The 23,974-nt window shown below is 33.0% G+C and overlaps 2 protein-coding genes across 3 annotated transcripts in view; both read right to left on the reverse strand.

Annotated features, from left to right (window-relative positions):
- The window catches only part of LOC130901327 (dynein beta chain, ciliary), a 62,399-nt gene extending 59,790 nt beyond the window's left edge, over positions 1-2,609 (reverse strand). The window contains exons 1-3 of the mRNA XM_057812631.1: positions 2,372-2,609; positions 1,322-1,440; positions 926-1,262 (exon numbers count right to left, since the gene is read on the reverse strand). Coding sequence (XP_057668614.1) covers positions 926-1,262; positions 1,322-1,440; positions 2,372-2,609 — 694 coding nt within the window. The remainder of the gene's footprint in view (positions 1-925; positions 1,263-1,321; positions 1,441-2,371) is intronic.
- A 3,856-nt stretch (positions 2,610-6,465) lies between these two features.
- Positions 6,466-21,853, reverse strand: LOC130901819 (solute carrier family 41 member 3-like). 2 transcript variants are annotated; one of them, XM_057813430.1, is made up of 10 exons: positions 21,699-21,853; positions 17,585-17,750; positions 15,736-15,925; positions 15,503-15,675; positions 15,244-15,423; positions 12,519-12,663; positions 12,313-12,459; positions 11,163-11,313; positions 9,231-9,436; positions 6,466-7,063 (listed from the first exon to the last, which is right to left on the reverse strand). In XM_057813430.1, the coding sequence occupies exons 3-10, from the start codon at positions 15,884-15,886 to the stop codon at positions 6,735-6,737; spliced, it is 1,482 nt and encodes a 493-aa protein (XP_057669413.1). In that variant the 5' UTR covers positions 15,887-15,925; positions 17,585-17,750; positions 21,699-21,853; the 3' UTR covers positions 6,466-6,734. The 2 variants fall into 2 exon arrangements, with proteins under 2 accessions (XP_057669413.1, XP_057669414.1); XM_057813431.1 differs by lacking the exon at positions 17,585-17,750 and having other exon boundaries at positions 6,468-7,063; positions 21,699-21,832.
- Between the last annotated feature and the right edge of the window lie 2,121 nt (positions 21,854-23,974).

The raw sequence follows: 23,974 nt of genomic DNA on the forward strand, positions 1-23,974 counted from the left end.
AACATGTCCTGGAAGTCTGAACTTGAAATGCCAGAAAAGAACCAGAAGAAAAATAACATTCTTATCCAGGGTGAAGTCTTTTTCAGAACTGTTAAGCAAAATCTGTCACGAAACCAAAGTTTAATTCGTCCCACATAAACCCAAAAGCCAGCAACAAGGGCATTAGCTTCGAATATAAGAATGTTGCGAAACTGCTATCAAAGCACTTGGTACAAGGATGGAGAAACCACGAGAAAACCAAGAAGATTCCAATAATGAAGCAGAAGATCTCAATAATGAAGAAGATGAAAACATTATTGTTGATGAGGAAATTGATACAGATATTGTGTGATCTAGTATAAGAATTACCTATACATTGCTTCATCGATCTCACCCAAGCATTTGATAGGGTACGATTGAGTGATGTAACAACTCTACTGAAGAGACAACATAATAGACGTAATCGAAGACTTGAACACCGATAATTCACACATATATCAGAATGGAAAATAAACTGAGCAGATTCTAAACGAGATAAAGCAAGCTGGAAGAGAATTCCGGATGAGAAACAAAAAAATAGAAATATTATGTTAGGCTGATGACGCAGTAATCATTTCAAAAGACGAAAATAACTTACAAAAGGCTACTGTATAGGTTTGAACACATAGCAAGAGTTTTTAACGTATCCCCGAAGAAAACCAAATCTTTTACAGTATCCAGAGAGCCGAGAAATACGATCAGAGTATAAAACAAGTGATGCCATGAATATATTGTCGGAGCGTTTTTTCCATTCTGATTCATCATTCATTCTGACCTCCAAAACATGTGATTTGAACGCTTCTTCAGATGTAGAAATCATTGGATGCCAATGCCGACACGTTCTAAGTATGTTGCCGTATCTCAAAACTTAAGTAGCAACCTACCTACGAGGGATTTTATAATTTACCGAATGTCGGAACGGGGTTTAACACTGAAGGGCATTTTTCTGATGAATCATTTGCTAATACATCGTTAATTTGCGAAGACCATTTTATAACAACTCCTTCGATGGAACTTTTTAGATACAAGTCGCATATTTCTCCGTGAGATTCGATCAAAGTTCTTTCTACTTCGAAAACTCGGTCTACTCCTACAGGCATCGGGAGTATAGTTTGACCGTTAACCTGTCCTTTTACTTGGTATACTGTGCTTTTTAAACTGTGTACGTGCTTGTGGACGTCTTCTGCTATCACCGCGGGCCACCCTAAGTGATTTTGCGGATTTGAAAGAAGCGGAACGAGAATCTGGAATTGAAAAATTTGGATTTTTCTCAAAGAAAAACATATATAATTAGACTAGTTACCTCGTCTACCAAAGAAGCTAGTTGATCTATTATTTTTGGTGAAAGATCTCCTGGTATCACTGTTTCTGAAGGTTTGATCTTACAAACTGGTACTGGAGCTTTTTTTATAAAAAATACGCCTAAAAATAGAAAAAAAAACCAATATTATGATTTTTCTATTGAATATTTTGAAAATTTTTAATAAATAAATCATTGCGTGCTAGATTTGCTTCCAATCGGCAAATGATCGTGCATTTTTTTCGCATTGTACATTATTGAGCCTTCAAATAACTCCGCCTTCCTAAGTGTAATGACCTTTCATAAAAAGGAGAATCGTGGTTACGAACTAGTCGAACGTATTCAAATATGAATAAGGAAAAGTCAATATTTGCGTATAGTTTAGTCTGAGAAAGTATCTAACAGCTCTTTTTTGTAATTCCAAGATCCGACTCAAATAGGGCATGGTAAACTGTAATAGAGATCGACAAGGCCGGTTGATAGGAAACAGATCTTACTACAAAACAGGCAGAACGTAATTTTTTAGATAAGTAACTTCCATTTCAAAGAGTTGTCTACAATAAGCGCTAAGAATTTTGCAGATTCACCGACGTCGATGGCGGTAAACTTTAGTTTAAAAACATAGGGCCTAGTACTGAGCCTTGGGGCACTCAATATTTTATTGACTTGCATGAAGACATCGTTGTATCAACTTTTACAAGCTGATTTCTGATGGTAAGGGATGTCTGAAGCCATGCGAGATGTATTCCTCTGAGTACTGCGAAATATTATGATTTATACAATCGAAAGTTTCAGGGAAACCATAGAAAGTTAGGTTAGATTATTGATCAAAAGTTCCATTTTGGTAGGATGATTTGATGTGCATTTTGGCAGACTACAGAACACATTTAATGTAAATGAAATTGATATATATGCATTTGAAATAAATCACTGCGAAAACAGTTTTGTTTATACAGGTTCCAAATCTAATCTATCTGTCAAATTTACGTGAAATTTTGACAAGTGACATATGAAACATGGCGGAAACTTCCACAACTCGTAGTCATTGCTTACCTTTATTTTTAAATTGAGCTAAAGGGAATCCGCTTGAAGCTACAAGTTGTGCAGTTTGCGTCAAAACTATAATCAAGAGAACAGGTTGCGGTCTTTCAAGGAATTTTTTCACTACGGCCTTATGATCTTCCGTATTCATCATACGAGACCATTTTTCGGGTTTCAATTTCAACGTTTTTTGTACAAAGTTTCCTAAAAAGTCCAGCCTGTTGTCTATTTGCGCAGGCAGTGAATCCATATTGCTAGCGGAAAATCTAGAAAATATCAATTTTAGTGAAAAATTTATACGAGATACATGGCAAGTAACACCTAATTTTCTTTTATCATTCTATGAATCAACAGATATCCATAATCTAATTAAATCCACTACAATACAACAAACAAACTGTTAGAGATTTGCCCCATCTTCGGATATAATATAGGTTAACTAGTAACGATTCAAAGTAAGAATTTATAGAACAGTGACATATATCATGCCACAATCATGTTATTATAATCGCGTGGTCTCTTCCAGACCTCACATAGGCGTACGTGATTTTCCACAAACATCCAGCAGCTATTTATAAGTTATATCTTTCGCTACCGTAAACAAATCGGTACATCCGTACCCACAATTCGAATCAGATCTGTTTTTTCAGCAAACATGAGAAATAGAAAGGGATAGGACTAGTAAAAAGAAATTCCAACATTATTTCAAACAACGTAGTGTTATCAAGATTGATAAAATGTCGATGAGAAATATGTTTCGTCATAATGGATGCGAAAGTATAAGTTAAATCCGCATCTTTCAATCGCTCGATGTCATAACGGGGCGCTAGTGATCTGGTTCGAAAAGTAGGGTTATGAATTTCTGTCCAGCTACGCCATCTTGTGTCAGAACTTTTAAGAGAGTACATTTACCGTTGTGGAAAGTTCTGGGATCTTATCACGGCACGACTTTCGCAATCGCTTGAACCTAGCCCCGTTGATTCCTGTTCTGAATCAGAAATTATTTGTTATATTGTTATACAGGGTGTCCCACGACGTGTTAAAACTATCTGTATATGGCAAAATACTCATAGTAAAGTCATGAAAGTTTCTACGTTTGAGTTTTCGAATACGATCTCCTTAACTAGATTATTTTCGAAGACGGTCGACTTCCGGTTCTACCGGAAGTCGACTAAAACTTTGTTATTTTAAATATAACACCCTGTATATTAATACATTTTTGAAATCTACGTGAAATTTCAGTATACTTTTGTCTAAAAACTTTTTTCGAAAAATGCATACATTTTGAGTTATTAATTTTTTTGTAAAAAATTTCACTGTTGCAGACCCTTATAAATTATTTTTTTACGACGACACCCCTACAGATATGGAAATGGTTTTTAATTGGTTGCTTTAAGCATTGTCAGAAGTATTTGAATCTATGTTGATAATTTTTTCATTTCATACAGGGTGTATATAAAAAGTGTTCACAATTTAATTTCATAAATTTCAGATTTCTTTATTTTTAAAATAGAACCACCCAATTTTTTCTATTTTAATGCATTTAAGGGTAAAAAATAAAGCAAATTTATGTACACTTTCCTATATCTAAACCTCACCGTTATTCAGATATTAAATGTTTTCTGTAAATCACATTTGCATCTCTAAAAATTTACTGAAAACATTTAATATCTGGATAATGGTAAGGTTTAGGTATATTTGAATTTGCCTTATTTACCCCTAAATGCATTAAATTAGAAAAAACCGGGTGGTTCTATTTAAAAAAAATAAAGAATATTGATATTTATGAGTTTAAATTAGGAATACTTTTCATACAAATCCTGTATAGAATAAAAGATTTTTCATTATAGATTACAATACGTCTGATTTTGTTTAAAACAACCGAACTGAAACCATTTCCATATCTTCGTAAAAAAATAATTTGTAGAGGTCTGCAATGGTCAAATTTTTTACAAAAAAATTAATAACTCAAAAAGTATACATTTTTCGGAACAAGTTTTCAGACAAAATATACTAAAATTTCACGTAGATTTCAAAAATGTATTAATATACAGGATGTTCTATATAAAATAACAAAGTTACAATGTACTTCCGGTAGAACCGGAAGTCGGCCATCTTTGACAATATTTTAGTTAAAAAGATCGTAAGCGAAAACCTGAATGTGAGAATTTTCATGATTCTACTATAAGTATTTTGCCATATACAGATAGTTTTAACTCGTCGTGGGACACCCTATATATATAGGTCTGTTCTTAAACTTCCAAATCGTTCTGATTCAAAAGATGCGTTTTACTAGATTAATAAAAGAAGTTATCTTACAGCACTCGTATTTTTTTTTCGAAAATATTCCTCGATTCATTTTAGATATAAAATTGTTTTGAAATAATTAGAATCGTATTAATGAATCGACCGTTACGCTAAAAGACATTTCGTATATCCATCTATTTAAATCGACTCCATTTTGATACGCCCATGAAATATTCATATTTCTAACTAAACCGTACCAAGACACGATCTTCCTTACATCAAAATGACAAAAATATGAGTAAGATTATAAGTTTGTCTCATCGATTTTCTTTCCCGAACGGTTTTGATAATTCTCCAACCACATTAATGAGATATTAATGAGCAGGTGAATTAATTGGTGATTTATTCACAATTGATGAATTCTCGATTAACACGCGATATTTACGATGTTATTTTTGATAATTATCGCGAAATGAATCCATTTTCTAATATTATTGTTATAGAAATATCAATATCGTAGATAAAATATAGTATTCAACTCGTGGTAGTCTTCATAATCGATTTAATACTACAGTATTCACATCTGTGATTTTACGTAGTGGTAAATATGAGAAAGTTTGTATAGAACGATGGGAAAAAAGAGTATAGGACAGAATCAAAATGATAAAAAAGGTGCAGGCAGATACAAGAAAGTTTGGTATTGAATAAAGGAATAAAGAGGAAACAGGACAGAATTAAATGAATCGAAAGGAAGGATAGAAGAGTTGGAGGCAGATATTAGAAAATTTGGAATATAAAGAATAAAAGAGAAGGCACAGGACAGAATCAAAAGGATGAAAGAGGTGCAGGCAGATACAAGAAAGTTTGATATGAAATAAAGGAATAAAGAGGAAACAGGACAGAATTAAATGAATCGAAAGAAAGGATAGAAGAGTTGGAGGCCGATATTAGAAAGTTTGGTATATAAAGAATAGAAGAGAAGGCACAGGACAGAATCAAAAGGATGAAAGATGTGCAGGCAGATATAAGAAAGTTTGGTATGGAATAAAGAAATAAAGATGAAACAGGACAGAATTAAATGAATCGAAAGGAAGGATAGAAGAGTTGGAGGCAGATATTAGAAAATTTGGTATATAAAGAATAGAAGAGAAGGCACAGGACAGAATCAAAAGGATGAAAGAGGTGCAGGCAGATACAAGAAAGTTTGATATGAAATAAAGGAATAAAGAGGAAACAGGACAGAATTAAATGAATCGAAAGGAAGGATAGAAGAGTTGGAGGCCGATATTAGAAAGTTTGGTATATAAAGAATAGAAGAGAAGGCACAGGACAGAATCAAAAGGTTGAAAGAGGTGCAGGCAGATATAAGAAAGTTTGGTATGGAATAAAGGAATAAAGAGGAAACAGGACAGAATTAAATTAATCGAAAGAAAGGATAGAAGAATTGGAGGCCGATATTAGAAAGTTTGGTATATAAAGAATAGAAGAGAAGGCACAGGACAGAATCAAAAGGATGAAAGAGGTGCAGGCAGATACAAGAAAGTTTGGTATAGTAAGATGGCAAGAAGAGACACATGACAGGATCAATAGTATAAATTTAGTAAGGATTGAGTTAAAAATTCAAACAAAAAACTCTAAAAATGTCATGGCGCTGTTTTATACGAGGGATGTTTGAGAAATTATGTTCTGATAGTATTTATCTGCAGATCATGTAACTTCTAATATTCTGAACGTCGTCAAATGTTTTGGTATACGACGATATTGACTTCGTCCATTTTTTTCTCAAATTAGATACATTTTCTTGCTAACAAACACTGTTTTCATGGAAAATTTTGAGGCTATATAAAAAAAACAACTAATATGAGTTGTAGATGTTTATTTCACTACGATAACTTCATTTTGATGTGTTTTACCATGAATTTTATGGTTTCAAAAATATTTTATTCTTAAATTAACTACATATACAGTCATTAAATCAGTATCTCATTCCATTCAACCGCCATTTTATATGAATTCTCCATTTTGTTAGTTCTCTTGGATAAAACTAGCTGTTTGTTAATACGAATCATGCCATTTCTTGGCTATCTCAATATTCTCATGTATCTCACACTAATCCCATCATCCATCGCTAAGATCCGTACTCAGAATCTATAGATTCGACAAAGAAAAATCCTAATAACAATAAGGACGATCCCAGGAGATCTCCTAATGCAGTTAAATAAGGTATAGACGAATTATCGGGATCTTTTCGAAATTTCCACATGGTATGAACTAAAAGATGACATATGTAAAGAAGAGTGACGATCTGGGTGAATCCCACGCAGACGTAGGTTAGCGAAAAAATTGCGTTAATGTAAAGAGTTCCTTTGTTGTTGATAATATCGGCCAAAAAAAGGAAAACCACGTATCCTGGAATGGAGAGGATCAATAATAGTCTGGCTGATTTCGCTGGAAGCACTAAAAAAAAAGAAAATTAATATTAGTTCAGTTTTGATTATACGTTTTTTGCTGATGAGGTGCAATTATTATAAAATCGAATGGAACAAATAGAGCATTGAATGTTGAAGTTACAGTATGAGGGTGTTCCAGGACCCCGTCGTTTCTGAGTTGAACCAGCAGTTCTATATGCATCAGATCAGAAAAAAAAATGCCAATAAACTGGAAATATGGAAAAAAATTCTCAGGAAATAGCAAAAGGTTTCTGGAGACCTTCATCGATTTTCTTGAATATTTGGAATTAAGTTCATCTTGTTCCAAATCATTCAAACTTTTGGAACATGTTATTAGGGCTTAAAAAAGATAATTTTACATGCACATGGTGTAAAATTTACAGACATTATTTTTTAAATTCGAGTTACTTAACTTATTTTCGTCATAACTTGCTTAATTTTCATACTAGACGATATCATAAAAGCTCTGAATGAAGGTCTAAAAAAGTACTTTGAAAAAATGTTTATCACAAGTTTTTATGAAAAATTGATCGTTTTTCCGTTATTTGAGCTCAGACCTCTGCATAAATTTCCAAAAAAAAAAATTGGCTTTCAGTGACTCATAAGTTGCTGGATATTGTTTAAAAAAATTAATTTAAAGTGACTAATTTGTTTGATTTTTTATAAGCTTCAATTTTGATAGGAATAATTTTTTTCAGAAAATGCTTAATTTTCGAGTTTTTCGTGGAAAAATATTGAAAAACGTGTTTTTTGAATAACTCAGGAATTATTGTGTTAAATAAAAACTTTATTCTACATTTTCTTCATAAAATTCAATTCTCTATCGGCTCCCGGTGTTATTTTGAAATTATTAATTCCCACCCCCGGCATACATTGGCACCAAATCAGGTTTACTCTTTGCATCATTTTTGAGCTTCTGTCAAAATTTCAACCTAATCCATGAAGGTCTTTAAAATTGCGAGGTGATTTGCTTGGTTCACTGTATGGATCGTATACAAGGAACTTGGATATAACACAAATAGTTCGAATGCAAAAAGCAAGGTTGCCAGATTGCCACAGCAGAGAATTATACTGAAGGGAGGACGCGTGAAGAAAAAGTCGTAATATGAATGAGGTACCAATGAGGTTGGTAGGATTTAATGAAAAAAATTTGTTAACAACCGAAGGAAGTCGAAAAATGTTGGAGAAAATTGGGTCTAAAAGTCCTGTATATATTTTAAACAAAACTTAGGGGTGTACAAAGCTTTTCACGTTGTATAACTTTATAATAAGAACAATTCTAAGCAACATTATTGTTGTGTATATTAATAATATTAACAAAAATCAAGCTACACAACATAATCAAAAATTTTACCGTTAAAATAGAATTGTTAGGAAAAAAACTCGCAAAATGTGTCGTTACGCCGACCTTGTCCAGCCATAAGATTATTTTAAAATTCGACGAATTCACGCAGCGCCTTTCATCTGTTTTTACTAAATGGTTGACGCGCTTTTGATGTTTCCTTTTAGCAATTTTTTATTATAGAAGGCGGTTTATTTACAGTATTTCTTTTAAAATTTTATTTAGGTATATAAAAGAGTTGTGTAAAAGGCTTGGTTTGTGCTAATGCAAAATATATTTATTTATTTTCATAAATCAGTTACAAAGTTGTGAATGTCTGCATAGCTCAATAATTTACTATGGAAAAGCTCGGAATCGGTGGCAATTGCGATTTGAAGACAACAATTGAGAACTGTAGCTGTAGCATCAACAATGTCTGTATATTAATAAAAGAAACATCCACTGACTTCATTGCAATAATTCGATTCAAACATATGATTATCCTGATTAAATTCGCCAGGATTCATGAATAATTTTTTTTGGATGTTTTGCACGAGAGTGAGAAAATAGACAAACTACGTAAGCGCGCAGTCCCAGATCGAGATACAACAATAAACACATCTGTATATAGTAAATATGCGTTCAAAATATCAAATTCATCGATTTAAAAACGCTTTTAGAGGCTGGCAGTTTCAAATTAACTTTGTGTGTCGGAATGAGCGACATCTAGTCCTAAATTTCGATATCACCAAATTGAGCGAGTTACGTGAATTAAGAAGATCTTCTTAGTGAGTGATTTTCGGTAAATCGGGTGACTCGGGATGGGAATATTTTCGAAAAAATGATTACTTACCTCCATATATGAGTGCCGTGTACGGATTGACCCACTGTTTTGTGTGTGATGGTATAACTCCTTCGAAAGAAGTCTTATGTAACATGGTCGATATACGACTAGCTTGCACGGAAACAAGATTACCTCCTAAACCGTTTATTATGGGCTGAAACATGGTATACCCATAGAATCTATTTACGGCGAGGTCCAGTATTAGTCCTCCCGATCTGTAACAAAATATTAAATATTTCAACACGAGAGTGATCCTAGAAATACCTGGTGTAACAAAGAAAAGCAATTTCCAGCAATGTTCAATCATTTTTATAATAAGGATCATTAACTTCAGACATAACCTCTACATTATTGAACATCGGACCATTTTTTCAAATTTGGGATTAGAAAATACTCCTAGTGAGCTGAATCTGGTAAATAGGGTGCATGATAAAGCAATTCATCAATTTTGGCTATTGCAATAACGGATGTGTGAGCTGGTGAATTGTCTTGATGAAACAACATTTTCTTCTTAACCAAATGCGGTCGTTTTTGCTTTATTTCTTGCCGTTGATGGTTTTTCCTTTTCCAAGGTATTTAATGAAAATTATCTCACGCGCTTCCTAAAAAAACCGCCGTCTGAAGATGGAACGGTCTTTGCTTTCTTCGGAGCCGTTTGTATCTTTTCAATCCATTGTTTTGATTGTTTTGTCGTTTGTGATGGATCCACGTTTCATCCATGGTTATAAAACGTCGCAAAAATTCAGCTTTATTTCTGTGAAACATTGCCAAACATTCGATTGAAGCATCCTCACGACGCTGCTTTTGTGAACGCGACACCCATATTGCGTACAGCTTTTTTATGTACAAATTTTCAGTTATTATGCGATGTAGCACATTTTTTGAAATGCCTACCACTTCTGCTAGCTCGCGCCCTTCCAGTCGACCATCATCCAGTAGATTTTCTTCAACATTTCTGGAGTCGTCTCCTCATTTAGTCGACTGCTGGTCTTCGCAGGTCGTGCAGTCTCGTCGAAACTCCGCTATCCAATATATTACTGTTGATAGCGAAGAAGCAGTTTCATCCAGAGTAAAATCTTGTTCATTGAAAACATTCATTATTGATGACTGCCAAGCAAATGCCACGTTGTTTGGTATTTAATCAGATTGTGTCCTTTCTAATACAGTGGTATGTTAGAAGCAACTACCGCCATCTCTAGGTCAGACCAGGTACATCTGGGACCAACCTCGTGTATATAATTTTATTGTTGAGTTAAAAGAGACGTTAGCTAACGTCAATAGTATTTTTCTTTGCTATATTGGAATGAATACAACTAAAAACTTCAAAAATCTAATATTTTTTATTATAATAACCGTTCTAGATTTTCGCGAGGTCTCAGCACGAATATGATAGCAATCCACACTCTCTATTCAAGTAAATAATTAGAAAAAGAAAGTCAAAACGGAGAAAATACCGGTTTGGAATGACAAATATATATAAAATGCCAATTAGCTAAGTAACTTTTGTAAAATTTTGCTTAATCGATTTAATATTTCCCAATACGCCCTCTAGTAGTAGATCTACAATTTTAAAAATAGTTTGCACGTGTTTCTCCATCGCTATTTTTGTGTACTTCACAAAAAGTAAAAGAAAATTCTGGTTCCTATATTTGGAATGATTTTTGTCTGAATTCAATCACGTCATCTACTTTATCTTCAATTCCAACTTTTTAATCGACAAAAAAGCGATGCGAGCTCACCGTTCACATTTTCGCGTTCCCTCGTAGATCTAATTAATTATTTTAATTCAGAAATTGAAGTATCATAAACCAAAGTTCCGTCTCACTAGATTCGCAAGGAAAATGATTTTGGTTGTCTAATTATATTCATAAATTCGATATATGTATGTAGAACAAACAAAAATTTTTCCGGCAACACTAACATGTGATAAAATTAACTTACCCGCTGATGAAGAGAGCCGATATAACTGGTACCCAGCCGTTGGTCAGTATAGCTTTCGTATAATCGTTTTTTCGAACGATAAATATCCAAGTTGGGAGAAAAACTAGTAAATACAAACCCATAATCAAACCCATAACCCATGGAAAATCATCTGGAAACAATAAGAGAAGTTGTATTGATAAAAATTGATATACAAAATGAAAAATTATAATTTATTATGATGTAGATGAACTTGAACAACTACTAGTTCGATGGAAATCGTTTTGGTGGATATTTAGACATATGAGAATAGTCAGAGGTAAGTTAGAGGTGATCATCTTCACGGCAGACATGAGGATTAGTTATTCGTCGCCTTCTTGAGCAAGGAATTTTTAGAACCATCAACGCAGGTGTCGTCAAACATACACTATATCTCTATTTGAGTTCCGGTGAAGCTTGAGGATGCTCGACTTGATTCCATAGAAATAGTTTTGATGACAAGATACTCTACCAAAACACGTGTTTTTAATTCTGGATCGCCTACAAGACGATTTTCTCTATTCCGTACGATGGTCCTAGAAGTATTTGGCCTGACCTAGAGATGGCGGTAGTTGCTTGTAAAACACCACTGCATTAGAAAGTACATGATTCAAGTTTGAAGACACCACGTTGTTCAATATTTGTTTGCTTTAGTTAATTTTCGGTGATGGTGATATTGGTGCAGACAGAAACAAAACCCTAAGCTGCCCAACCTTGTTAAAACAGCAGCCTGGATCTTTGCGTGCTAAAATTGAGGTTATATGCTTATTGAGGTCAACCAAATCCCAATTCTACGATCGATTGATAGCTAAAGATGGAGGAGCTAGGTAATTGAGTAGTGATTACATCTCCCCAAAGAGTTCAAAAGGTAAACTGTGAAGTAGATGTCCACGAAATCTTAATTGTACCAACAGAACACAGTCATGGGGCTTTAGTCGGGAGTTATGAGTATAATTATGCGAAGTTATACCAAAACTGTTTAAATTTCTACTGCAAAATCACTTTGGAATGGCTACAAATGTTTTACCATCACGTTTCGGTGCAATCCGCTCTAATATTTCATAGAGTAAATTGAATTTAAAATTATTTCGTACTATTAAATATATTTAAATAACAAAATCGAAATATTTACCACTGATGCTATATAAAAACGAAGCCCAAGTTGATAACATTATCAGGGAGACTACATCCCCGATACTAGCCGCCATGGGGGTTGCTATATTATCCGGATTTAGCTTGAATTTCCTCGAAGCTATTATCAAACTCACAAGAACAATATCTGAAAAAAATGTATCAGATAATTGTAAAAAGAAAAATTGTTTTCTTTTCTTTTCTTACCTAAGATGAAACACGACATGGTAGCCGTTAAAGTACTAGATGTCGCTAGTAGTAAAGTGTGAATCCAATTAAATTCTTTGTTAAATATCGCCGACACGCTAACAGCAAATACAGATACTAAACAGGAAGCTACAATTGCTTGGATCTGGAATAGTTTGTGTTTAATTAATAATTGATAATTACCATTGTTCATTTACATCACGTTTCATCACAATCTATCCCCTAACACATCACTCAATAATTCGTGTGACTAAGACGAAGACGAAGACGAAGACGAAGACGAAGACGAAGACGAAGACGAAGACGAAGACGAAGACGAAGACGAAGACGAAGACGAAGACGAAGACGAAGACGAAGACGAAGACGAAGACGAAGACGAAGACGAAGACGAAGACGAAGACGAAGACGAAGACGAAGACGAAGACGAAGACGAAGACGAAGACGAAGACGAAGACGAAGACGAAGACGAAGACGAAGACGAAGACGAAGACGAAGACGAAGACGAAGACGAAGACGAAGACGAAGACGAAGACGAAGTACTCCTCAATGTTTGCAAACAGAAATCTAAACCTTCACGTCAGAATAGGATTCATGGAATGTTATGTGTGGTAAGTACTGGAGTACAAAGTGGAAACTTGGACCTCGAAAGCTTAAATGATCAAAAAAAGTTGAGATGTGGCTCTATAGACGTATCCTGAAGATACCCTGGACTGATAGAATTATCAACGACGAAGTACTAAGACGCATTGATCGCAAAAGAATGCTGTTGAAAATTATTAAGATAAGAAAAACGTTTTATACAACGACAAATACCTACTGCAACAGAATATAATGCAGGACAGAGTAGAGGGAGAAAAAGGCATCGGCAGGAAGAAGAGGCGCATTTAACAACGTGGTCACCAAACCTTCAATGATAAAACGGCATGAGAAGAAGAATAATTAAGAAAAATGTGAGCAATACATTCAATCCAACGCTTCTTTAACTTCTGGATGTCGTGCTTTTAGAAGGATTTGTCTTTTGACTTCATTTGAGCTGAATATCTTACCAGCAAGGATGTTTTGAAAATAGCGAATAGACAGTAGTCACTGGAGGGCCAGATCTGGACTGTGCGGTGGATGAGAGAGCGATTCGAAGTGTAATTCGTTCAATTTAACCATCGTTGTTATCGATTTGTGAATCGGTTTATTGTCTTGATGAAACAGTGGTTTTTTCTTCGACACATGAGGTCGTTTTTCCTTGATTTTTCCATTCAAATGATCCAAAAACTCTCTTTTGGTGATTGTTGATGGACAATATTCCATCCCCTATTCCAAAATACGTTCCCAGCTCACAGTTGTGCCTTTGGACGTGGTTCATCGGCTGCAATCCACTCAGATGATGATCGTTTTGATTCCAGAAAGGAATAATGGATCTATAATTCATCTGCTGCTTGCTGCTGAGCTTGTACATCTCCTCTATCCCTACATCCTATGATTGTTCGAAATAGTCTTTGTCTGTCATTTCCTCCAGCTCCAATAGACTCAAATCTTCTTTTTTTTAATGAAGATTCGAATTTTGAAAAGAGGCTAAACAGCTAACAGACATTAATCTTTATTAATATCGATGATAGATGGTGAAACTAAAGTGATTGCCACGATTATTCGATAAAGGATGGTACCATATTATTTGTTAGAGGGTTTGCTATGAAACAAGCTTTTTAGGTACCAAATTTTGGATGTAGAATCTGCTATAAAACGAACATTGTAGATATTATTTATTTGATGCAATATCAGTCACGTTCTAGGAAAACTTCTCTTAATGGAATCATTATTATAGAGTAGCCAATACGAAGTATAGATCTAAGTAGTACTATTTAGAATGAGCTAAGTAGATGTCGAAAAAATAGCTTTTCATGCGAAGAAAAGATGGTAATTGGTTGTAAGTAAAAAAAACAGTTACAAAAGACAATTTATTCAAGAGATTTATTCAAAAATGATTGAATTTGTATTTGTAGCATCCTCTTTTGATATGAGTCGATCATAATTGCATTTCGCTACATGATGAATTTCGTGGTCTTACAAAATCCACTCCAACAGAAGTTGTTTCTGCACGAAGCACTTCTAAGCAAATGATCGTCCATTTTTTCGGAATAACTCGACATGTCGCCTCCTAAAGCAACGTAGAATGGTACACCAGCATCAGTTTTCCAGAATCGTAAAGAAAAAATCAGGGAAACCAATCGGAGAAAAACCCACGACAATGCGATATCTCACAACTCAGTTCAAACAGTTTTTGAACAGTCAAAACTTCGAATTATTGAATACACTACACCAACAATCACATTTACACTGTCTAACGCGTGTTTCGATAATCATGTTATCATCTTCAGAGACTAAAGTTGTGTGTTCAATATGAATACCACCAACGGTTCCAGAAATTCCAACTTAGTTAAGACATCGAGTTAATGGGTCATCCACCTCACAGTCCTTGTTTAGTACTCAATGATTTAAGCTAATTCCCGTAGATTAAAAATAAATTGTGAGGTTAACGCTTTCCTACACCCGAAGAAGCAGTCGAAGCGTTCCAATCGCTTATTTTGGAGGTATCTGAATCGAAATGGAAAAAATACCTCGACAGTTGGTTCAAACGAAATGTTTTAATTGTAATTTGGGAAAAACTATAAAGCACTAACCAATTATTGATATTTGTTAGGTCTTATCAGTTTTGGGAATGGAATGGACTTACTTGTACCAAAAGTACGTTTCCAGTTACTATGGAGATAATTTTTTTCCTTTCGTTCATATTTCCTAAATTTGTTTGAGTTGATAATCTAGACGCCAGACACATATCTAAGTTGCCTTTTAGTCCTAACAACGCAGGAACTAATACGAAAAGTGCGTCTATATTTTTAAAAACTTCGTGTTCCTGAAAAAAAAAAACACTCAATATAAGAAATTTTGATGGTAATTTACAAGATTACCCTCGTAGAATGAAATGCACTAACCTGAACGCGATTAAGTACGATCCCAGCCCCTATGGTACCCAAACCAGCGATGAAAAAAGGTATACTGACTTGGATGAATATCTGATACCATCGTTCTTCCACTAATTTTTGTTTCTCACTCTGTATAGATAAAATGGAAAGTCTAGCGTTCTCTTTGGTGATTGGTAATCCTCCTATAAATCATTTCCGTTACAAAGAACAAAAAAAAACAAAACAAAATATATAGAACTCACCGTAAATTGTGTACATTTCACGTACAGAGTTTTTTTTGCTCAACAAACTATTATTTCGAGTATCATTATTTGATGCGTTGATTTCCGGTTTACCATTTTGTACAGACACTCTAAAATCGTTTTTGTTTTTTTCGTTATTATCGAAAACCATCTTGAATTCGCTATTTTTCTAATTTTTCACAAAGAAATCCTAAAAATATAATCCAGATTAAATTCATTATTTTATAGTCCATTCGTACCGATTTGTATACTTAATATTAAAGGTAGGTTAAGTTAGGTATTGAAACGAACGGTTTTTAAAGTGAGAAACAACATAAGTATACCATTCTCTACCTCTCACTACTCCATTCTGATTGGATCACTAGTTTCTAGTAGTGGGGACGGCAACAGAATCAGAAGCGAGTAAATAGAAATAGAGAGTGATACATCTCCCTCTTACAGCAATACGATTCCAATTAGTTTTCTCTATTTTTAATATAACATCTATGGAAATTATCCGAAAGAAGTTTATTTAAAATTTTTATACTAAAACGTATTTAAGAAGCTTGTGAATAAAAATTTTGTGAATTTTTAACTAAATAAGCTCTCAAAAAGATTGATAGTTTTCTTTTATCATTTAGTAACCTTATTTTTATTGCTTTCATGTAGATAAAATTTAGTATATTGAATGAATGGACTATAAAGTCAAAATACGAGCTTTATAAAGCCTAAATAATTTTGAACAGAAAATATTTGTGTCCTTTGATACGGATTTCGATTTAAATTAATTGATGGATGATTATTTTATTATACAAGTTTTAGAAATTCAAGTACGCCAAAGAAAATTTCCAAAAAAAAAACAGTTAAAATCATTTCTTTCGTCTGGAAAACAGAACAATGTATATTTTTCAAAATTAGCTTCCCTAAAGACGAACAAAGCTACAATCGGTTTAATCGTCGTTTCCTTCTAAAGTGTGACTTTTTCAAAATCAGAATATATCAAAACTAAAATTAAATCAGGACCGGACTTTAAAAAATATAATTTTACATCTTTATCACGTATCTAGGGGCATACTATATAAGTCGTGAGCGAAAAAATCGGCCTCCCTGCAATCTTAAGTCACTGGCAAAAAAACTGAAACCGAATTTTGATTTTTCCTAGAAAAATTTTAAACTGGTTCTTGCTTTCACAGTCTAACAATAAATCATGGTCGGAAACCACCCTTTTTAACCTAATTAGGAATAACAAATCCTTATAAGTCATCTATCCCACCAGTATTAATTAACCATCAAACATGAGTCAGTTCACGGTTTCCAGGAGCTGCTGGACAATCAGAAGAAGACTTAAGACAGCTAACCTTAAGCCAAAAGTCCAGCTACTAGCCCCAAATTAATTTACAAACAATGGGGCTCCGTTCTCTTTTTAAACGAAATCAGAGTGTGTCTGCATTATAGCGATAGAAGCGGACGAATCTACAGAAGACCTAGAGAAAGATTAGAACGGTGTTAGAGGTTTCTGCGGAAAGTTCAATGGAAGAAAAAACTGAGTTGGTTTGTATTGAAACTAGTGGTGGAGTGAGTGATCAACAGCGATCCTATACATAGAAGAAATTTCAGGGAATCACTACTCCAGTTTCAATTTAATACAGGTGAATGTCGGTCCTTATGATGCAGGTTCTGTACGGCAGCATGTGGACCCATAGAAATTGACCAAGAAAAGAAATTCTGAACCATCCACGAAATTGGACATGAGAACGGCACTCACTGAAAAATGGGATAGCATCGATGCTCTTGACGCTTTTTGAACGCTAGCGTACGAATTGAGTCGATTTTTTTGGTCACAAATATATATAAATAATTATAAACTAACCTCGATGTTTGATGTCAATCCAATATATCCTCAAACTTCTTTAAAATTGGAGTATGTAGTTTTGGTATACAGATGAGGCTTTTCTCTATATCACAAATAGAAAAAAACTTTTTTCTGTTTCACCATAGAACACACATTACGTTGTTGATAGTAATAAAAATAGTTGCTATAAAAAATAATGTTTGTTTATCACAAATTGTAATTTTTTAGATAAGAAATATGGAATTCGTGGAATAGATTGGAGATATTAAATTGTAGTAATAAAAGTTTGTAAAAAATAATTAAAAAAACAATGTTTTCAGCACCATATTCCATGGAAAATGTATAGTTTTTATTCATTCTCTGCCCATCAAACTTATTTTGACTCTAAAATCAATATTAACTCGCACACACTTTTATTTGTTTCAATCACGTCCAGCTTTTTTGTGACAGCAACATATTCATTTATGACCTTAGAGAAGTGACTTTTTTTTGATTAATTCCATTTAGAAACTGTATTTTTCAACGTACACTCCATACACTTTTCCCAGAAATGTTCAATAAATTCGGTAAAACCTTTTTATAATAAGAACCGTCAACTTTTTAATTCAGTGGTATTTTTAAAGCAACTAGCGCCATCTCTAAGTGAAGCCTGGTAATTCTGGTATCATCGTCGACAGCTTTAATTATGTTTGTTACGACGTCAAAATTTCTCATCATTAATTGAACTTTGCTAAGATAAATCCTGTGGGAGACTCCAATTAGGCTGGACTAAACAAGACATTTGTCTTTTGGACTGAAGCAAAAGATCATGTCAACTATTCTAGTTCAATTCAAACAAAAGGCATTACATCAAACTATTCAGTATCCAAACTTCAAAGCTTCCAAATCGATCACAAAGTTAGGATTCTACTTCGGAATTTGTATACTTCAAAAGAATCGTCCTTATTGATACAAATGATTTAGAGCTTGATTTGAATGTATCTATTGGTCTAATTTTAAAGTAAAAGGCTTTAAAGAAAAACTGGATGAACAGGAATAAACCGCCTGGAAATTTTTTGTAAGCGTTGTCTTGAGGAGTAACTTGAAAAAAAGAAAAACCAAGGAAAGGAAGGTAAGCAGAGGTGGTGAGAGATCCAAGAAAGAGAGGAATCAGGACTGGAAAACGAAAGCGAAAAATACTAAAGAGAGGAAAATATCGTTAGTACAGACAATCATGAAAACTAAGTCTCTGCAACTCATTACGCATAACGATTATATTTGAAAATATTCTAAATGCTGACGAATGGACATTTCATCGAAAACTATTTTTTATTATTGTCTTTTTGGATGAGATGAAGAATTATAGAATCTAGGAAACCATAAATCACGAAATGTGTAATCTGTATTCAAAAATACATATTCTAGTTGTCTTTTTAACAATTCAAAATTGTTTTGAGCGATTGTCAAATTTTACAAATTTCCAACGCGAACAAACCTTCTTGACATCAAATTTTCATGCAGTATTGAATGTATGCGAGTGGAATGAATGCCCAAGGATGTCACTCGAAACATCAGTTTACAAACAGCATCGAGGTTTTTTGGCACAACAGCCGATTTTGGACGACCTTTGGGTGCCAGCACGATTTAATTCGAAAAACCAGCGAATCCTGGTGGTTGAGACGTTACTTTATTACAAGAAGTCGAAGCGAGTTGGTCGATAAACTGCTTTTGGTTTTCACCACGTCGAAATCATCGAAATGGGCCTGATTGTAAACATTTTTTGATTCATACTCAACAATACTATAATTGTTTTAATATGACGTCGTTTGGTGCAACACAAGTTATACAAGAAAATTTTATGCCAACTGTTAAGATTCAGGGTCAAATGTATTTAACAATTGGTTGCATTTTTCACAACCCCTTTGGAACGCAGGGTTTCAGGGCTTTAAATGTTCATGAAAATGCACTCATTCATGTATAATTGCTGATAACTTTTTCCCACATAATCAAAGAAGAAATTGAAAAAAAAAAATTATACAAATATGTTGATTTATCCTGTTTTTATAATTAAAAATAATAACAATTTCTCTCAAAATTGACCCACATATAATCCTTTATACTTTTTTTATTAATCAAGTTTCCAAATTACCTTTGAAAAATTGGGAAATTCATTGGAATCGGATGATTTTTCGATTTTCTAGAGCATTTATGATAACATTTAAAGTCCGAAAACCATATGGAAACTTTAAGTGAGATAAAAAATGGATAAACAAACATTTTTCAATTTTTCTTTTTTACAAAATGATCGTATTTATGTGTAGATTAAGAAAAAAAATATATGAACAGCGTTTGGTACTTTGTAAAAAAGTTGTGAACAATTATATGCGATAAAGTGCATTTTTGATCACATTTAAAGTCAGAAAACTATATGAAATCTCCAGGTGAGTTATTTCCCATATTTTTTTTAGTAAATCCGCCGTAAAAATGAAGATTTAGAAACAAAAATTCATCAAAATCGGACGATTTTTCAATTTTATAGAGCCAAAAAACAAGGGAACCGTGAAAGTATAATTAATTGAAAATAATTAATTTCCAATTTAAATTCATCAAATCTCCGGAAATTTACAATAAAATACAATTAAAATTATAGCTTAAATAAATAAAAATCAATTTTTTTGTAACATAATCCCTTTTCTAACTGTTTAACGGATTTTTTTTCAATATCAACGTCCTTGTTACGTAAAATATTATCGTAATTATGTTATTTATCATAAGTGCAACTGTTTAAAAAAATAATACAGTGCTGATCCGATTATTAACTCCAAAACCACTTCAAAACAACCCAGGTAAATCAGGTTATCGAAGCCTATTGTTCTGATAACTGTTATTATCTCATTGGATTTAATCATTTTGTGTTATTGAATTTCAATATTCATTGTTTTATAAATCAGTTTATTCATTAACTAAAAAATAAAAAACACACTTCTAGTAATAATCAAATACAAAAATGAATTAATTATTAGAAAATTATCCGGTGTTTTAAACCGGCTTAACGTTTTTGTAACTAATAGATTCCGTTTTAAAAAAAAAGGATTTAGGATTGGAAAGTATTCATAATTAAGAGTTTTTTTTTATGTAATGCAATTAAATATGATATATCAGCGATTTGAGTTAAGTATTTCGATTGAAATAAAGTTAGGATCAAGCAGAAAAGCCAAAAAATGTCAAAAAAAGGAGATTGAAGTTTGGGTTAAAGCAGCAGAAAATTGAAATTCGGTTTACAAAAACGTTAATAAATAAGTAATCAATATTCTAAAGGAGCATTTTGTAGTTCAAACATCAAGAAAATCGCCATTCAAATATTCACAAATCGAAACTTAGAAGTATTAGTGACATATAGTTTTCGTCCTTTGGAAGATACACTTAGCTATCAGGCATTGTAGGCGTTTCATTTTGGACACGAAAAAGCTGTGCACAAGATGGAGGCCACGGTTGCTCATAATGCGTCGTGAAGATGTTTCCATCGAGTGTTTCAATGTTTCACAGGAATGAATTTTTGCTTTCAATACCCAGGAAGAAACGTGGGGATTACTTCACACCCAAAACAAAAAACAATGTACTGAAAACCGGATCCATCTGCTGGCAATGTTTTTTGGGATGCGCGTGGGATAAATAACAGCCGAAATATATGAAAAAAATTGTGTTAAATCTAGATTAATACTAATAATGTGCCCAATGTGCCTTAACTAGGCTCCCACGTATGGTTAAATAAAAACGAAAATTTATTTAGAAAATAATTTCCGCAAAAGTCATATTCAATATTTCATAATTTAAAACATTTAAAAATTAAGAAAGCGAGACAACTGGGTGTTGATTCAAGTTTATAAATTGTGTTTAATTATAGTGTGGTAACCGAATGCAAATAATTAAATTAAAACAAACAGTTTGTATGGATTCTCTATGCCCAAACCCATATTTATATTAGACCACCCTGTAGAACTAATCCGCTGTAACTATAAACGTATTCAGTGTATTTTCACAAATCGTACTCGTAAAAATAAATATTTTATCAAATTTTGATATACAGAATGGAAATAAAAATGATTTTCTGATTTATTTATTTATTTAATTACGAAGTTTTTTCAATACTCACTGTATCGCATACGTTTTTCTGTAGTGAACAAATCACGATGATTTTTCATCTAGTAAGTACCATACTCGAAATTATTTTCTCCAAGCATTCAGTTTATATCTATATTAATTTCCCTATCTAACTTACCGAAGAATGATTGGTGAAGTATAAGTGACGTATATATACAATAATTCATCGCGAAACGTTAGAAATTTTATCTAAAAAAATTTATATCTCAAAATCAATAAGTAGTTGATTAATGAAAATAACGAGTGGATTATTGTAATCGAACGAATTAGCTTCGGTATATTGTTTTTCTCAAAAAAACAAATCGAGAAAATAATATAATTCATCGTAGTCTTTTATGAGATATTTTTAATCCCATTGATGGTAAATGTAATATATCTTATATAAATGATATTATGACCTTTAGTTAAGTTATAGACACTTGATTTTTTAAAAGGAACAACATAAATTGAAAATCATCACATGATATACGAGGTGTGGCTATTAAATAACAAGACTAGCGCTGCTACACATGCGCCAAAGGTTAACGACTGTTTAGTTTCAAGCCTATTCTGTCTGCAGGCAAACCAGTGTAGCCGTTGCCTTTTTTGTTTTGATCCTCAACAGATTATCGCGAAAATACACTGGAAACTTGAAAAAACAACAATTGAAACTTGATTCAAGTTACTAATTTTTTTATAATAAATAAACATTTGATGTATCTCTCCATCGTTTAGCATTAAGTAATAAGAACGTTTAATTTTAGTAAAATATAACCATATTCGCTAAATATCAAAGTAGTCATACAAACAATCAAAAAGAAAATCTCTAATCTGTCCAATTTATGTTTATCTTCTAGCCTTATGGATTCTGGAGCCGGTCCTGTCCGATTGTAGTGAAATTATAAAATTCGGCGAAGGCGCGGCACATTTGATATACCCGGAATTCGTTTGATGTTTGTTTTTTATATAAGTTTTTATCACAAAAAACGATTTGATTACATCCTTTCTTTAAATTAATTTCTTGGAAGGTCTATTTATTTGTTTTGTTTCTTTATTTTCTAGAATTTTCGAGAATATTTGGATATATAAACGAGTTCGTCGAATGCTGTTTATAATACGCCACTGTACTACTAGATTAGATTTTAAAAGCAAATGCTAAAATGTCAAAATAACAAAAATTTATTTTCAGGAAGAAATATATCACCTCCAAATATTTTTTTCTCTATTTTTGTCAAAAAATTAGACGAAAAGTGATTAAATAACAAGATACATGCTCCAAAGGTTAGTATTACGAACAACTATGGGTTCTGAAGCCGGTCCTGTCCGATTCTAGTGAAATTATAAAATTTGGCGAAGGCGCGGCATATTTGATCTACCCGGAATTCGTTTGATGTTATATTCTTTCTTTAAATTAATTTCTAGAAAGGTCTAATTAATTGTTTTGTTTATTTATTTTCTAGAATTTTCGAGAACATTTTGATATATAAACGAGTTCGTTTATCGAAGTTTAGTTAGTTTATAATACACCACTGTACATAATTAAAACCTATAATACCGAAAAACCAGATGAATCTAGATCAGATTTTAAAAACAAATGCTAAAAAATGTATTTCCAGAAAGAACTATATTATCTCCAAATATTTCTTTTTCTCTTTTTTGCCAAAAAATCCTACAAAAAGTGATCGAAAAAAAAAAATAACTAAAAAAGGTATTAAATAACACATACTCCAAAGGTTAACGACTATCAGCTGTTTAGTTTCAAGCCTATTCTTTCGAATGCGATGTCTAACGTGTCTGCAGGCAAACCAGTGTAGCCGTGGCCTCGTGTTTTTGTATAGGGGTTGTTTTAATCCACATGAAAATAGAGCAGCAATTAAAACTTTCTCTCTATCGTTTAGCAACAATTGATAAGAACGTTTAATTTTTAGTAAAATATAACCTTCTTCGATCAATATGAACCTTGTCATACAAACAATCAAAACGAAAATCTCCCTAAGAAGCTTGATATAAGTTTGACAAGCAGAACTCTAGTCTGTCCAATTTATGTTTATCTCCCAAAGTATGATTCTAGTGAAATTATAAAATTCGGCGAAGGCGCGCTACATTTGACATACCCAGAATTCGTTTGATGTTACATTCTTTCTTTAAATTAATTTCTAGGTAAGTCTGTTGATTTATTTGTTTTGTATCTTTATTTTCTAGAATTTTCGAGAACATTTGGATATATAAACGAGTTTAGCGCAGTTTAGTAGTTTATAATACGCCACTTGTACATAATCAAAAGCTATA

The sequence above is a fragment of the Diorhabda carinulata genome, chromosome X, assembly GCF_026250575.1.
Source record: "Diorhabda carinulata isolate Delta chromosome X, icDioCari1.1, whole genome shotgun sequence".
Taxonomy (NCBI): Eukaryota; Metazoa; Arthropoda; class Insecta; order Coleoptera; family Chrysomelidae; genus Diorhabda; species Diorhabda carinulata.